Source organism: Rhea pennata, chromosome 3 (assembly GCF_028389875.1).
Source record: "Rhea pennata isolate bPtePen1 chromosome 3, bPtePen1.pri, whole genome shotgun sequence".
Taxonomy (NCBI): domain Eukaryota; kingdom Metazoa; phylum Chordata; class Aves; order Rheiformes; family Rheidae; genus Rhea; species Rhea pennata.
The window spans coordinates 73,982,287-73,997,499 of NC_084665.1; the positions used below are offsets into that span (position 1 = coordinate 73,982,287).

The 15,213-nt window shown below is 37.9% G+C and overlaps 1 protein-coding gene across 3 annotated transcripts in view; it reads left to right on the forward strand.

The window, feature by feature from the left end:
* The window catches only part of FAM184A (family with sequence similarity 184 member A), a 61,259-nt gene that overhangs the window by 36,329 nt on the left and 9,717 nt on the right, over window positions 1–15,213 (forward strand). For 2 of the 3 annotated variants that reach the window (XM_062570930.1, XM_062570931.1), the window contains exons 9-12: window positions 675–887; window positions 1,937–2,090; window positions 6,698–6,825; window positions 14,120–14,304. In XM_062570930.1, the coding sequence (XP_062426914.1) occupies window positions 675–887; window positions 1,937–2,090; window positions 6,698–6,825; window positions 14,120–14,304 (680 nt within the window). Of the gene's footprint in view, window positions 1–674; window positions 888–1,936; window positions 2,091–6,697; window positions 6,826–14,119; window positions 14,305–14,782; window positions 14,930–15,213 lie in introns of all 3 variants that reach the window. The other variant, XM_062570929.1, reaches the window with a different exon arrangement.

Below are 15,213 nucleotides of genomic sequence, written 5' to 3' on the forward strand. Positions count from 1 at the left end.
GTTTGTTGGACTTAAACTGTCATTGGTAATATCAAGCATTTCTGAGAAAATAAGTATTTGTGAATGGAATTGCTTTGGTGTTAGTGGAAAGTCAACAGAAAAATCACTCCTATGAGCTAACAAAAGAGGTTTCATAAAGTGTTGTATCTTATTCGTGATGTAGTATGTTTTCCTATTCTTAAAACAAAAAGATAACAGTAAGAAAGGCCCATAACAAATCAACAGATAGTCTGCAACATCTAGACTGAAGAATTTTTCTGTGTCCCCCAACAAGTGCAGGATTTTCTGTACGGAATTGACATGATCTTCGCCTGAGTAATAGTTTAACAGATGAAATGCTTGACCTTAGCCCATGATAGTGTCATTTTTATTATTCAAGACCTAGAAATAAATTTTGATAACTTAATTTGGCCGTGAAATATCAACAATAATAAAGGTAGTACTATACTATAGACTTATAAATACGAAAACTCTTACAAAATTATTCCAATGTAATGATTGTATCCCTGAGATACAATATTAAAAACCAATTCAATAGATGGACAACATTGCTTGTCCCTCTTTTAGTTAAAATGATGGATTGAAAATTTCAAATATTTCCTTCTTTTGAATGTTTTTTTCAGAGTTGATGTTAGTATTAGTGACTAATTGATGTTTACTGTTCTGTGGGTTAGATCTCATTGCTGAAGCAGAATCTGGAGATGCAACTTTCCCAGTCTCAGAGCTCTTTGCAACAGCTGCAAGCCCAATTCAGTCAGGAGAGACAGAGACTGACTCAGGAGATCCAGGAATTAGAAGAAGAGCATCAGCAAAGGCATAAGTCTCTCCAGGAAGCCCACATCCTTGCATTTCAAAATATGGAAGAAACAAAAGAACAGGAGCAAAAGGCATGTTCTTATGAATATTCCAAATTATGTAGAGAATGTCACAGTTTAGTCATTGTGCACACAGTGAAAATTAATAAAGTATTTGGGTAACTACCACATTTCCTTTTCAGATTGTGTTTTTAATGATGTTATTCAGTTAAATCTGTTTAAGATATATTGAAAGTCATCTCTAATACTGGCATTAATTAGCATCTTGCTTTATATTCTATTATTGTGTTGATATATCTAATTATTATCAACACATGCACATTTCTTTAGAATAGCTTGAGATTATCTATAGCATCAATTTTAAGATTGATGATATTTCCCTAATTTCTCATGTTTTCTGATGCTTCCTATCAACTGACTACTTTTGTAATGTATTTTACATTTTCATTATGTTAAAAATCCTATACAGTATGTTTTGCAACTTGCAAGGTAATTTTTATATCCAGAAGATATTTTGTTCAAACCTTCACTAAATCTTCTTTGAAATTGAAATTCTGGCAGTGCATGATACTTCATAGTGTGTGTCATTAGATTTTTAGTTCAGATTGAGAGTTTACTTTTGCACGGAATTTCCCAGCTGTTTCCACTTACTGTGCTTTGGTTGTGCTTTGGTTCACATCAGAGGGTTGTCTTTGGGTATGCAGTTTGGGTTTGCTTTGTGTGAAATGGAATCAGAAGATGTGCTCCAGCAGCTTTAAGCTTAGTGCACCCTCACCAAATATGTATAGCATACACTAGGCCCCTCTATGGATCTGCTATTGTTCAGATACATTGTTTGCTACTGTAAACATAGCTGTAGATTTTTTTCTGTTTTTCAACTGTGAGCAGAACAGTCCTATTTTTTTGTACTCAAGTTATCTTGATAACCACTAGCCATAGAAAAGAAAAAATACTGTAGTATGATGATCTAGTTAAGAAAAAATGTGAGCAATATAAATGCATTTTAATGGTTTCTAGAGTATGTTAGTGCCTAATTTTTGTTGCCAGATGAATTATTGTTTAATATTTTATAAATTCCCTTAGCTGGTATATAATTAATCTTCTCAATTTGGATTTCATAGGAGTTAGAAGAGCGTTTACAACAAAAGCATTCAGAAGAACTTCAAGCGCTGAAAGAAACGCATAAACAAGCCATGGAAGGATTCAAATTGGAGATGGAACAGGAACTTCAGACTCTTCGATTTGAGCTGGAGGATGAAGGAAAAGCTATGTTAGGTATGTCATTTTCAAATTTACAAATAGGTTTGAAAGCATTATTTCTACTCATAAAAATATACATGCACAAATACACACATAAATGTGTATGTATGTGCATATATATGTATGTGTATGTGCCTGTGCACATGTGTATACACACACACTTGCTGCATTTTCCCCAAACATTTCAAGAAATGAAAAATAAATTGAAACTAAATATTGCAATAGAAATGTAGACAATAACTGAAATATCTAAAACACAACAATGCATCTCAAAAGCATTCAAAATTGACCTAATTGTTCCTGTTAAAATCAATAGAAGCTTTAACAAATAAGTCAAAAATGATTGCTTTTGAAAATCTTACCCTTTAATTTTTCAGAATGACTAAGTAACTGAATTTAATGATGGAGAATACTTCACGAAGTGACAGGAATAGAAGAACTGGACAGTTGTTTAGCTTTTTATATTATAGTGACTTTAGAAGTGTGAGCCCTAGCATTCCATCTCTACAGCAAAGAGTCAGGAAGCACAACAATTTTGTTGATGTATTGATTGCGAATTAGTTTGAACTTTGTAGTACAGACAGGATTTGAACTGTACTTAGAAAGGTACAGTCCTTCTGCCAGTTCAGACAGTATGGAATAGTAAATAAGACAAAAACAGGAAAATAGTGTTTGTTACTTGGCTATTTTTTTAATAATATAGTTGAGAATTTAATTAGTGTTTTGTGTTACAAGAAATGAACCAGATTTCTCACAAATAAGTTGTGATCTTGCCTCTGTAAACATAATCCTTGCTTATGGATTATAAATTTATAAATTGATGAAATAATGAAATCAAATACAGCAGAAGGTCAAGGTTACAACAATGTCATGGTGTTTATTCCACAACATTTCTTGATAGTCTTGGATTTTTGTTGGATCTAAAATTGAAGTAGTCTTTCCCTTTCTTACCTGTTCTATGGACAAAACAGCAAAAGTCAGTTTTGAAACAGAATTGGATAGGGCAACTGAGATGTGTTGGAAGACAAACTTGTGAGAACTCAACATGTTAAAAAAATTATAGAGGGAAACAGTAACATTTGTCAGAGGTAAAGATTAAAGGGAGCTGATGCCGTTATAACTGATAAAACAATAAGAGTAGGGTGCACAAAGAAACATACTTCAAGCAAGTAGAAAGGTTGGCCTGATATTGAGTGTCAATGGCGAAAGCAAGAAGACTTCAGTGCAAAAGCTAATAAAAAGGGAAATGCAGAGGAAAAGACAAGGCAGGCATCTACTGTAGCTTTATGGCAGGAAATGCAGAAGAAAAGACCAAGGGACTATCTGCTACAGCTTTTTGGCAGTCTAGAATGTAGAAATGACAATGATGGTATAAAAAGAACATGAAGAGATTGCATCACTCCAAGCAAGAGAAATAAGTGCATGGAAGTGATTTATCTTTTTGGGACAGAAGGGAAAAATCAACTTAGAAACACCATACAGACAAAAGTAACAGCATAAACAACATGAATGGCCTTTTTTATTTGTTGAAGTCAGCCAAAAACATGCAAGCCTGAAAACAGACTTAAATATATACAAAAAGATAAAATTTTGCAAGTACGTTTAATTGACACTTTCTGTCTAACCACTGCTTTCTTTGTGTATGTTATATATAATCAAGAGGTTATTACTAAAAATGCTGTGGTTTTTTTGTGGGTTAGGGTTAAACATTTCTCCTCTGAGAAATGCATGTACATCTTGTAAAGTGCACATCAGAATAAAAATTTCAGTCCTGTCAAGAGAGGTTGTCTCTGTTCTCTTAACTCTTCTCTCAGCTCAGCATCTTTTCCACTTCGATTAGCTCAGTCTTTCCACTATAAATATCAAATGAAAGATCCTATAGTTGTACAAGTTTCAGCTAAACGTTGCAACTCATCAGACGTGGATTCCCTCATCTATTTTTGCTTATATACAATGGTTAGTTTTGATCGTTCAACATTATATTGCCAGCAGGAGAAGAATTCTGAAGAACTTGCGTTCAAGTGATCTCCCACCAAAATAGGAACCATTGTTTTATCTAGGAGTTTTAGCTCATTACTGGGTGGCTACACACCACATATTCGTTTTGTTGAACTGCACACAATTTTCATTGAGTAATGCAAATGAGCGATCATTCTCTGTCTTAATTTTTTGATTCTCTCAACTGAGGGCTAGAGCTACTAAATAAACTTAGCAAGTGTAAGACTGAAAACAAAAGAATTTTATTTTTCACACAATGTGGAGTTGAACTGTAGAATTCCATACAGGAGGATGGTGTAGATGCTAAAATTTTAAGTGATTGCAGAAAGAAACTAGACAGGTTTGGGGAGGTGGGTGGAGGGTAAGAGAACTTGGGTGGTAAGACAAACATTTTGATTCAGGAATTTCCTGGGCTGCAGATTGTTGATGTCCTATGATGTCCGGTGGATCAGGCCCATGCAGGAGTTTAGATGGAGTTTGAGTGCCTCCTGCATGTCTTTCAACTATGTGCTTCTGACTTGACAGTCTGTTTAGATGCATAGAAAAAAAATTAACGGTTCAAAAATTCAAAATGGAAATGCAAGCTAAATAAAGGCAGCTTTAACCTAAATTCTGTCTAATTCCAGTTCCAATGCTATACTTGTAACTGTTTATTGTTTTGGGGCTTTTTATCAGAGCCAACTGAAACCAGTGCCATTTATTTCAATGAGGTCAGTGTGGTTAACAAAAGAGCAAATCTGGTAAGTCCTGACAGAGTGTAGTTAATATGGAATAAGCTGACACCAACAAAGATACCTTTATAGAAATTAAATTGGGGAAGGAACCAAAGTAAACACTAGAGAATTTGTTGGGTCATCTGTTAAGTAAGCACAAAGTCTCAAAATGTTTTAAAAACACAGCTGATATGCATCTTAGTGGTAAAATCAATATACAAATTGAATGAGAAGATTGAGTTGAGAGTTATGTCCAAATTCTATATAGTACAGAGAAAGATAACACAAAATAACTTTTCAGAACAGAACAATTCATAATTCTAGAGGCAAGTGCTTCATCTGAAAAGTAACATTCCATCCTTGCTTGCGATATCAGTAACAGTTTAGCATGCATCTAGGCCAAGATATCATTATAGTAAAGGATCCAGGAAAAAAAAAAAGTCTTTCTGCTTAACCTGTGACAATGAAAATCCAGATCATGAGATCTACTGAACAAGACCACTGAAGGTATAAAAAGAAGTAGAGAATAATTCTCATAAATGTGTAAGAAAGGGGACGGGGACAAACTCTTTTCAATTGTCCCATGTGACAGGACAAGAGGCAATGGGCAGAAACTGAAGCACAGGAAGTTCCGCCTGAGCGTGAGGGGGAATTTCTTCCCTGTGAGAGTGACGGAGCCCTGGCACAGGTTGCCCAGAGAGGTTGTGGAGTCTCCTTCTCTGGAGATCTTCAAGGCCCGTCCGGATGCAACCCTGTCTACTGTGCTCTAGGTGACCGTGCTTGAGCAGGGAGGTTGGAGTAGATGATCTCCAGAGGTCCCTTCCAACCTTACTGATTCTATGATTCTATAATTCCAGGATCCTGAAATATCTGAAAAATATTAATCAATCACAATTAGTAGGTAGCATGACAGTGAATGAGATAAAGTGCATGAAATTTTTAATGCAGAAGTATTTAATAGTCTGGCATATTGAATGTCAGTGTTAAAGCTAATATGATCAAAACTGAGAAAAACTTTCATCTTTATGATGTTGAATTTGTTATAAAACTCAACCAACATGTTGTTATTTAGTCATTAATTTTCACACAAATTTGAAATGTTAAATATGAGAAAAACATAAGTGAAATGCAATTCAAATAAGAAGAATAGTCTGAGTAAAGTGCTTCATTTAACCTCAAGAGATGCAGGGGGGAACCCTTCTGCTGCAACAGACTGCTTCATCTCTATTTTCTTTCCTTCCCTCTTTGAAAAATGGGAATACACATAAGGCAACTTCTACCTTAACTATTTTCAGGAGAAATTGTGAGATTCCCTATGTAGTGTAGTTGTGGAGTTTTTATTAAAAGACAGAGAAAGCAAATGTGACACATGCAATTAAGAATTCAGTACAGATTACATTGAGACCTGTTCTTTAAAGGGCCCTCATCAGTTTCCTTTTGCAGATGCAAAAGATTTCAAGTTCTAATATCATATCTGTGGAGGTTGAATATGCACATAAATAACCCATTTGCAGAATTGAGATTGTATGTTTGCTCTGTTACCTTTGCCTAAGTAATAGAACTTGAATGATGCACTCAGGTATATGCATTTGGAAAATTAGGTCCTTTTTTCAAATCTGGCTGTGAGTACTTTTACATTACAGAACATGTTTTTGGAGCAGGAATGCAGAAGTCATCATTTTGTCTTTTATTTTAATTTCTATTTTAACACTGAGCAAGTATGACTCTTTCTAAATAGTGGGCTGCTGGCACCCAACTTACTAAATTGAAATTTAAAACATAGCTGCCATAAACAGTGTGAGTGTGTGTGTGTGTCAGGTGAGCAGCAATACTTGAAGGAGATGGTCTGTTACAGTTAATTAGCAGTAAACATTTGCAAAATAAACTTCTCCTTTTATTCATGATAACTAGCTTCCCTGCGCTCAGAGCTGAACCATCAACATGCAGCAGCAATTGACCAGCTAAGGCACAATCACCAGCAAGAGTTAGTAGCTGCCAAACTGGAACTTGAAAGAAGCATAGAACTCGGCAGACGACAGGTATGAGGTTTTACTGGTAACTTAATGTAAAATTGCATAATCAGTATCAGTTTTCTGTTAGCTGGAGGCAATAAATGTTCTGCACATACAGAGAGGAATTTAATCCGTCAGAGTCAGGCAGCACTAGCAGAGTCTGCGTGCTTATGACAGGTAAACTTCCTTACTTGGCTTGTTCTTCTTTCAGCAAACTTCTTTAGGAGCCTTATAAAATATCCCAGATCAAGGCAGTTTGGTTTTAGGATTATCAAGCCATCTCGGAACATGCTGGCTTTCCTTGGGAGGAAATTCTGTTTCTCACAGAATTCTGCTGGTTCTCAGCTGCTAATAGGACTTAAAAGGAAAAAAAAATGTTTCTCTCTGAAGACAGGTGATAGGGTTAAGAAGGGATTGCTTTAAACCAAGTGATTACTTCAAATTTAAAATCTCTTATTTTCAGGAGCTAAATTGGGAAAAATAAAATTAACTTCTAAAGAAAGCCAAGAAGACAAACAGCTTTCAAATGTATATTTTTAATAATATTTCAAAAATCCAAGGGCAACATAGATTACCTTTGCTTTCAGAGGCAAACTGATTCTTTCATTTTATGCAGTGAACTTGCAGGATGCAAGTTACTACTTGCAGTTTTGCAAGTGGAGAGAAGACTCATGGATATAAGAGGACCAGAAAATTATTTCTTTATTTGTAAGAGGAGGCTTTTAAGGATTGCTTTACAAATAATCTGATGGCAAAGAGATTTAATCCTTTTAGAAGTATACTGGTAAGAGGAAACAGGTGTAATTGAATATAGTCCTTATACTTGCACAAACAACATAGTAAAATGTGACCCCCTTAGTTTTCCCCTTCCCTGCCAGTTTACAAGCATAAATATTAGAGGCAAAGATGTGGTGCTGTAAGCAGTGAAAGAAAACACGCAGGACTTAGGAAGGTGTAGCTTCAGTTGTGTTTTGTTTAAACCTAGAGTGAGCCACTCAAATGTGTCAAGAACAAAGACTGAGGTACAACACCAAGGGTTTGATCCAGCAAAATGGCAAGTACTTTGGAGTCAGTACAGTGAGCTGCTAAGCGTGTGTTTTAGTTATATGTAAAGTGCTTTAGCTTCGTAGTAAAGCAATTAGTTGTATTTTTCTTTGTTAGTATGCTTCATCAGTTTACAGGATCAAAGCTGAAGTACATGCAGAAATATCAGAAAAGGAGGGTTATATTTGCTAATTTTTAAAATACTTAAATATGTGGATATAACCTTTCCACTGCTTTTTCTTATAACCTTGATGTAGTCTTTGTGTAGGGAAGCAGAGAGTTATTTTTAAAGTTCTATTTTTAAGGTTGTACTAAAGAAATGTACATTAGGATATATTTGTATTTCTTGAATGCATGAAGGCTCAAAACCGCACAATTTTATATAAAGCTACTTTGAAATGTCTGTCACTGTGCAAACGATATGATGATTTATTGTTGTGAAACTGTAAAAGTCGAGTAGATGGGAATGGAGAACTCTGGGGAAAAAATATTTAGTTAATTTTATTTTTCTAAACCCAGCAGAATCATCAAAATCATTAGTATGGGATCCAGGTGGGTTCCAGAAAAGCTTCCCATGTGTGCTTAAATTAATCAAGATGAATAGTCTCCCAGATATTAACCACATTGGAATTTCTAATATAAAACAAATGACTTTATTGATTTGTTGGATACATTATAAGTACTATACAAATTAAAAGCATACATAAAATACGGACATTTGAAGTGCTGTTTTGTACCAACACAATTTAAAAAAAGAATGCAACCGCACATAAGTGCAAGTAGCTTACTTAGATGACCATGTATCCTGCATATATATATATATATATATATACACATATATATATATATATATATATAAGATATAAGACTTTTGAATCACTGTGTGTTGGAGCAGTGCATAGCTCTTGTGCTTTTTCATCAAGCTATGACTGTCCTTTTGTTTCCACATATCATAAGTTGCAGAGATAGAAATTGCAAATGCCCATCCTCCTACTTCTTAGCAGTATCTATTTTTTTAGGGAGGGATGTGCTTTGTTTTTTACTTTTTAGTGTTCATTCACTAAGATATTGTATCATATGGACATGTCTAGATTGAAAGCTTTTGTAGACCCCCCTGTGTAGACTCCTCCATCTCTGCACACCCATATACAGCTTTTCACTATGGCTGAATCAAATGCCCTGCTTTTCATTTTACTAGACAAAGTCCATTGACTGCAGGTGTTTGTTCTGTTTAGCAGAATTCTATAGTAGATGTCTGGATTGAATAGATAAGAGCAAGATTCAAAGGCAAGAACTTGTATTCAAATGCAATCAAGATGTATGTGGAGAGACAAAGGGCAATTACTGGGGTATCTTCCTATGGTACAAATCACCAATCAATGCTCTAAATCAGTCGTCAGTTGATCTTGTATATCTGATGCTTAGTTGCTAATAAACTGGTTTCCAGAGATGCTAGTTTTCCAGGTAGCTAAAATCCTTGCGTGTTTTTTGCAACAACTTACCAATCACAAGATATGCACTTGAATGTTCATTTTCTGGAGGAATGCATGAATATTACTTTTTCTAACACAAGAGGACCAAAAAATGAAAGATGGACATAAATATTGCTACTGAGGCTCCAAAGCAAAATCCACTAATACTGAATTAGACATATATTTTGCAATAAAGACACTACAGAGTCAATACCACTATTATCAAAGCTTTTAATGTTAAGAGAAGCTGCTTCAAATACAGGAAATGGAAACTGCAGAAGGAGCTCATATCATTTTTTTGCAGGCCAAACCAACTAGTCACCATCATTACCTAGTGGCACTGATACAAAATCAAACTCAGAGTATAATATAGCTTAGACAGAGTCCCAGATGGAGATTTCTTCCTCTCCAACAGCAGGGCAGATAGAAAACCTTCTTCTTTGAAACTCACATTTAAGCCCGTAGAAAACCCCCTCATTTCAGACAACCTAGCATTTTGGTAAGAACAACATTGAAGTGACAAATACTGAACGTCTTAGATGTGATACTTTGGACTGATTACGATTATTTGGTCTGCATTTGAAGAGAGGGATCACATTCCTAACCTGCTGTTTTTGACCAGGTCATTCTTACCTGGAAGTATTAATCCTTTGTATTGATACTGGTTGATTTAGAAGTTATTTCAAGATATATTTAAAAATGTTGCGTAGGTATATCAAGAGCAAGTCGAGAGCTTACGGGTAAGGATTAAGGGCAGGCAAATATGGGTGATACTTGTGGATATTTACCACAGACCACTTGATCAGGAAGAAGAAGTCAGTGAGGCCTTCTGCAGACAGCTGGAGGTAGCCTCATGGTCACAGGCCCTGGTTCTCATGGGACACTTCACTGCCCTGATATCTGCTGGAAGGACTACACAGCTAGGCACAAACAGTCCAGGAGGCTCCTGCAGTGCATTGGTGATCACTTCTTGACACAGGTGGTGGAGGAGCCTACAAGGAAGAGTGTCCTGCTGGACCTTGTCCTTAGCAACAGAGAGGGACTGGTTAGAGATGTGAAGGTTGGGGGCAGCCTTGGCTGCAGTGATCATGAGATGATGGAGTTCAGGATTCTGCGGAGAGGAAGGAAGGCAATAAGCAGGATTGCAACCCTGGACTTCAGGAGAGTGGACTTTGGGCTCTTCAGAGACCTGCTTGGAGGAGTCCCATGGGTTAAGGCCCTAGAAGGAAGGTGGGTCCAGGAGAGGTGGCTAGTATTCAAGCATCACTTCCTCCAAGCTCAAGAGCGGTGCATCCCTATGAGTGAGGAGTGCAGCAAAAGGGGCAGGAGACCTGCATGGATGAGCAAGGAGCTCCTGGCAAAACTCCAACAGAAGAGGAAGGTACACAGAATACGGAAAAGGGCACAGACCACTTGGAAGGAATGTAGGAACACTGTAAGAGTATGTGGGGATGCGATGAGGAAGGCTAAGGCCCATCTGGAATTAAGTGTGATAAGAGATGTCAAGGACAACAAGAAGGGCTTCTTCAAATACATCAGCAGCAAGAGGAAGAATGGGGAAAACATTGACTGGGGTAGGTGCTGTAGTGACAAAGGCTACAGCGAAGGCAGAATAATTGAATGTGTTCTTTGCTTCAGTCTTCACTGCAAAGGGCAGCCCTCAGGAATCACAGAGCCTGGAGACAAGGGAGAAAGTCTGGAGAAAGGAAGACTTTCCCTTGGTCATGGAGGATCAGGTTACAGATAACTGAGGCAAACTTGACACACACAAATCCATGGGCCGTGGTGGAGTGCTGAGGGAGCTGGTGGAAGTCATTGCTAGGCCACTCTCCATCATCTTTAGAGGGTCCTGGAGAACTGAGGACTGGAAGAAAGCCAGTGTCACTCCAGTCTTCAAAAAGGGCAAGAAGGAGGACCTAGGAAATTACAAGCCAGTCAGCCTCACCTGCATCTCTGGAAAGGTGACGGAGCAGCTCATCCTGGATGTCATCTCCAGACATATGGAGGAAAAGAAGATGGTCAGGAGAAGTTAGCATGGATTCAGCAAGGGGAAATCCTGCTTAACTAATCTGAGAGCCTTCTCTGATGGAATGACTGGCTGGGTAGATGAGGGGAGAGCGGTGATGTTGTGTACCTTGACTTCAGCAAGGCTTTTGACACTGTCTCCCAGAACATTCTCCTAGAAAAGCTCGGAAGTGTGGGTTAGACGAGTGGACAGTGAGGTGAATTGAGAGCTGGCTGAAAGGCAGAGCTCTGAGGGTCGTCATCAGTGGTGTGGAGTCTGGTTGAAGGCCTGTGGCTAGTGGCATCTCCCAGGGCTCAGGACTGGGTCCCATCCTGTTCAACTTCTTCATCAATGACCTGGATGAGGGGACAGAGTGCCTCCTCAGCAAGTTTGCTGATGATACCTAGCAGGGAGGAGGGGCTGAAACACCTGAGGGCTGTGGTGCCATTCAGAGAGACCTGGACAGGCTGAAGATATGGCTGGGGAGGAACCTCCTGAGGTTCAACAAGGGCAAGTGCAGGGTCCTGCAGCTATGAAAAAATAACCCTAGGCACCAGTACAAGGTGGGGGCTGACCTGCTGGAGAGCAGCTCTGCAGAGAAGGACCTGGGAGTGGTGGTGGATGACAGATTGACCATGAGCCAGCAATGTGCCCTTGTGGCCAAGAAGGCCAGTGGTATCCTGTGGTGCGTTAGGAAGAGTGTTGCCAGCAGGTGGAGGGAGGTGATCCTGCTCCTCTACTCAGCCCTGGGGAGGCCACACTTCAAGTCCTGTGTCCAGTTCTGGGCTCCCCAGGACAAGAGAGACATGGAGCTAGTGAGGAAGAGTCCAGCGTAGGGCTACGAGGATGATCAGAGGGCTGGAGCACCTGCCCTATGAGGAACGGCTGCGAGAGCTGGGCCTCTTCAGCCTGGGGAAGAGAAGACTGAGGGGGGATCTTATCAATGTGTACAAGTACCTGAAGGGAGGGTGTCAAGGGGACGGGGCCAAACTCTTTTCAGTTGTCCCCTGTGACAGGACAAGAGGCAATGGGCAGAAACTGAGCCTCAGGCAGTTCCGCCTGAGCGTGAGGGGGAATTTCTTCCCTGTGAGAGTGACGGAGCACTGGCAGAGGTTGCCCAGAGAGGTTGTGGATTCTCCTTCTCCGGAGATATTTAAAACACACCTGGATGCAAGCCTGTGCCATGTGCTCTAGGTGACCCTGCTTGAGCAAGAGGGTTGGACTAGATGATCTCCAGATCGCTCAACCTGCAATTCTCTGATTGATGACATTGTTTACATCGAAGTAATTTCATGACTATTTGCTATTCTGAAATTTCATAACCAGTTAGAATCACCCTTCCAGAATCCTAGAATCACTTCATGAAACTGCTGACCCAGTGACAGGTACTAGCCATAGCAAAACCATCTGGAAAGCAGATCCATCCATGAGTCCGTGTGACCGGGGTCCATCACACAGTATTCTAAATACTTTCATAGTATTCCAACTTGGATTCATGACTTGTCTCTGCAGTGCAGGAGGAGTATAAATAAAAAATGATTAAATGACAAAGACTTCAGAAGTTCAACACACTTTAAAAAAAAATACTCCTGCTTCTGTGTGATCTTGAATTATGCAATACTTGACACTCGTCACCTGTGACACTGACATTACCTGAAGAATAGACCTTTCTGTCAAAATTCCCTTACAAAATGGAGCGGTTTTGAAGAAAATGGCTAATACAGGCTTTCTGAATGACAATAAATATCTGTGAAGCAATAGCCAGGTGGATGTGACAGACAGGCTGTAGATGTGATGACAGCTATGGATGTGAAAGACAGGGATGCTCAAGGCATTAGGAATCATCAGGACTCTCAAAATCTGTGCCTTTTGAAGGAGTTATTTTATGAACAATTAAAGGGAGAACATAATGAACTCTTCAAGGCTTAACGGCTTCTTTGCAGACTCTGAGAGTTATATAACAAACCAAGCCTTCAATTCCAGTTGATAAAATTGATGTAGTCCTTAGAGCGTCATGCCAAGGAAAAAGAATTGTTTTCTAGCTTTTTTTTTCTTCAGCGCTATCTCTTGAAGGTTAACTCCGTTCCACTAGTCTGCCATTCCATGACACTGAGATGAAAGTGCTGAAGATCTTTAGATTTGTCTGTTTATGTATATTCTATATACAGTATATTTGAAGGATACTTTAGGAAGTGCAATATGAACTTATTAACATCAACAATTAAGTTGCTGCTTCTAACATTTCAACACCAGTTCCCCAGTCAATGCTTATTTTTATTCAAACTTTTCTAGTAGGTGTCAACATCAGCTCCATGAGGACAATAGTGGAGCTGGGTGTTGTCTCTCGTTTTAATAAACAGTTGGAATTACTGCAAAAATTACAAAATTATCCATCTGTAAAATGGAGAACATTCAGATTGATATAGTACTATCCAGATCAAAGAAAAATTGGTCTTTTTCTTTTTAAGATACATTTATGGTTTACTGTACAGAATGAAGTATATCTAGTGAATGATATATCCTGTTAGTTTGTGTAGTTCATTATATATTTCTTTCTGCCTCGCATACGATGATACCTTTTACATTCTCTCACAAATTGAATGACTTTGATTTCTTCATTATTTGTATTTCACACAACAGAAGACAGTCTCTCAGTTTTAATTAAAATTTGTGTTTACGTCCAAACACTGAAAAAAAAATTGTCCAATGAATCGAAAATTCTGTTCAGTTACTATTTTCCAAAAGCAATTATTGTCTTTCTGAGAGAAAATATTTTTTGCTGCTGCTGCTTGTATCATAGGAAAAAGAATTTTTATGCCGAATATCAGATCTGCAAGATGAACTGAGACACCGAGACCATCATATAGCTGAACTGGATAAAGAGATTCTGCATCTTCATGAGAATATAAGTGCACTGACTAAGGAACTAGAGTTTAAAGGGAAAGAAGTTCTTAGAATACGCAGTGAATCCAACCAGCAGATCAGGTATTTTTTTTTTTTTTCACTCTAAGCTTACATGTTCTCTTATGTATTGCTTTGCTTAAGATACTTCAGCATTTGTGACTTTCAGTTTAAGCTCTTAATCAAGTGGTGTTACATGTTGCTTAATCTTCTTTAGGAAAAAACGATGTCCATTGCTAGTAAAGTTAGTGAATATTACCATACAATTAAGCTGCATTTCAATATTTTGGCTTATTTTAGTTACAGTCCTTTCAAGTGTTTTTTTTATTATTATTATTCATTATGTTTGTTTATTTTAAAAAGCATTAAAGGAGATGTGTTTTCCATGAAATAAGCTAGAAGATTAGAGGGGACAGTAAGTAGCAGGTTTTGATGATTCAGTAATTTCTTTCTGTGTTGTCTGGTATTATGTAAAAGTCGTTAAAAGCCTGGCAGAAAATCATGATGAACAAACAGTCTGATTTTAGAATAACTCTTTTCTCAACAAAAATAAATTAAACAGGATGCATGAGCAAGATTTAAGCAAGAAACATGAGAAAGAGCTGGATGTCTTGACAGCAGATCACATCAGAGAGAAACAAAGCATGCTGGCAGATTTTAATAAGACCCAAGAGCTGCTCAAGGAAATTAATTCAGCTTTACAAATTTCGTAAGTTTTATTGCATAAAAAAGTTCATATGTAGCTGCATTTCAGTGAACAATAGTTTATTCTGATGTCCATAAGTTACCAAAGATAATTACAGAGATACAGATATGCAGAAACCTCACTCAGATATGTGTCCTAGTCTTGCATTCTTTGCACAACACAGCTCCTAGGAGCTTCAGGAAAATTTACCAAGATAAATTATAATGGATTTGAGACCAAAAAAAATCAAGTAGAAAAACTAGTAAGTCTGTGCAGTTCTTAGAAAATTAGAAACATGATTTCAAATG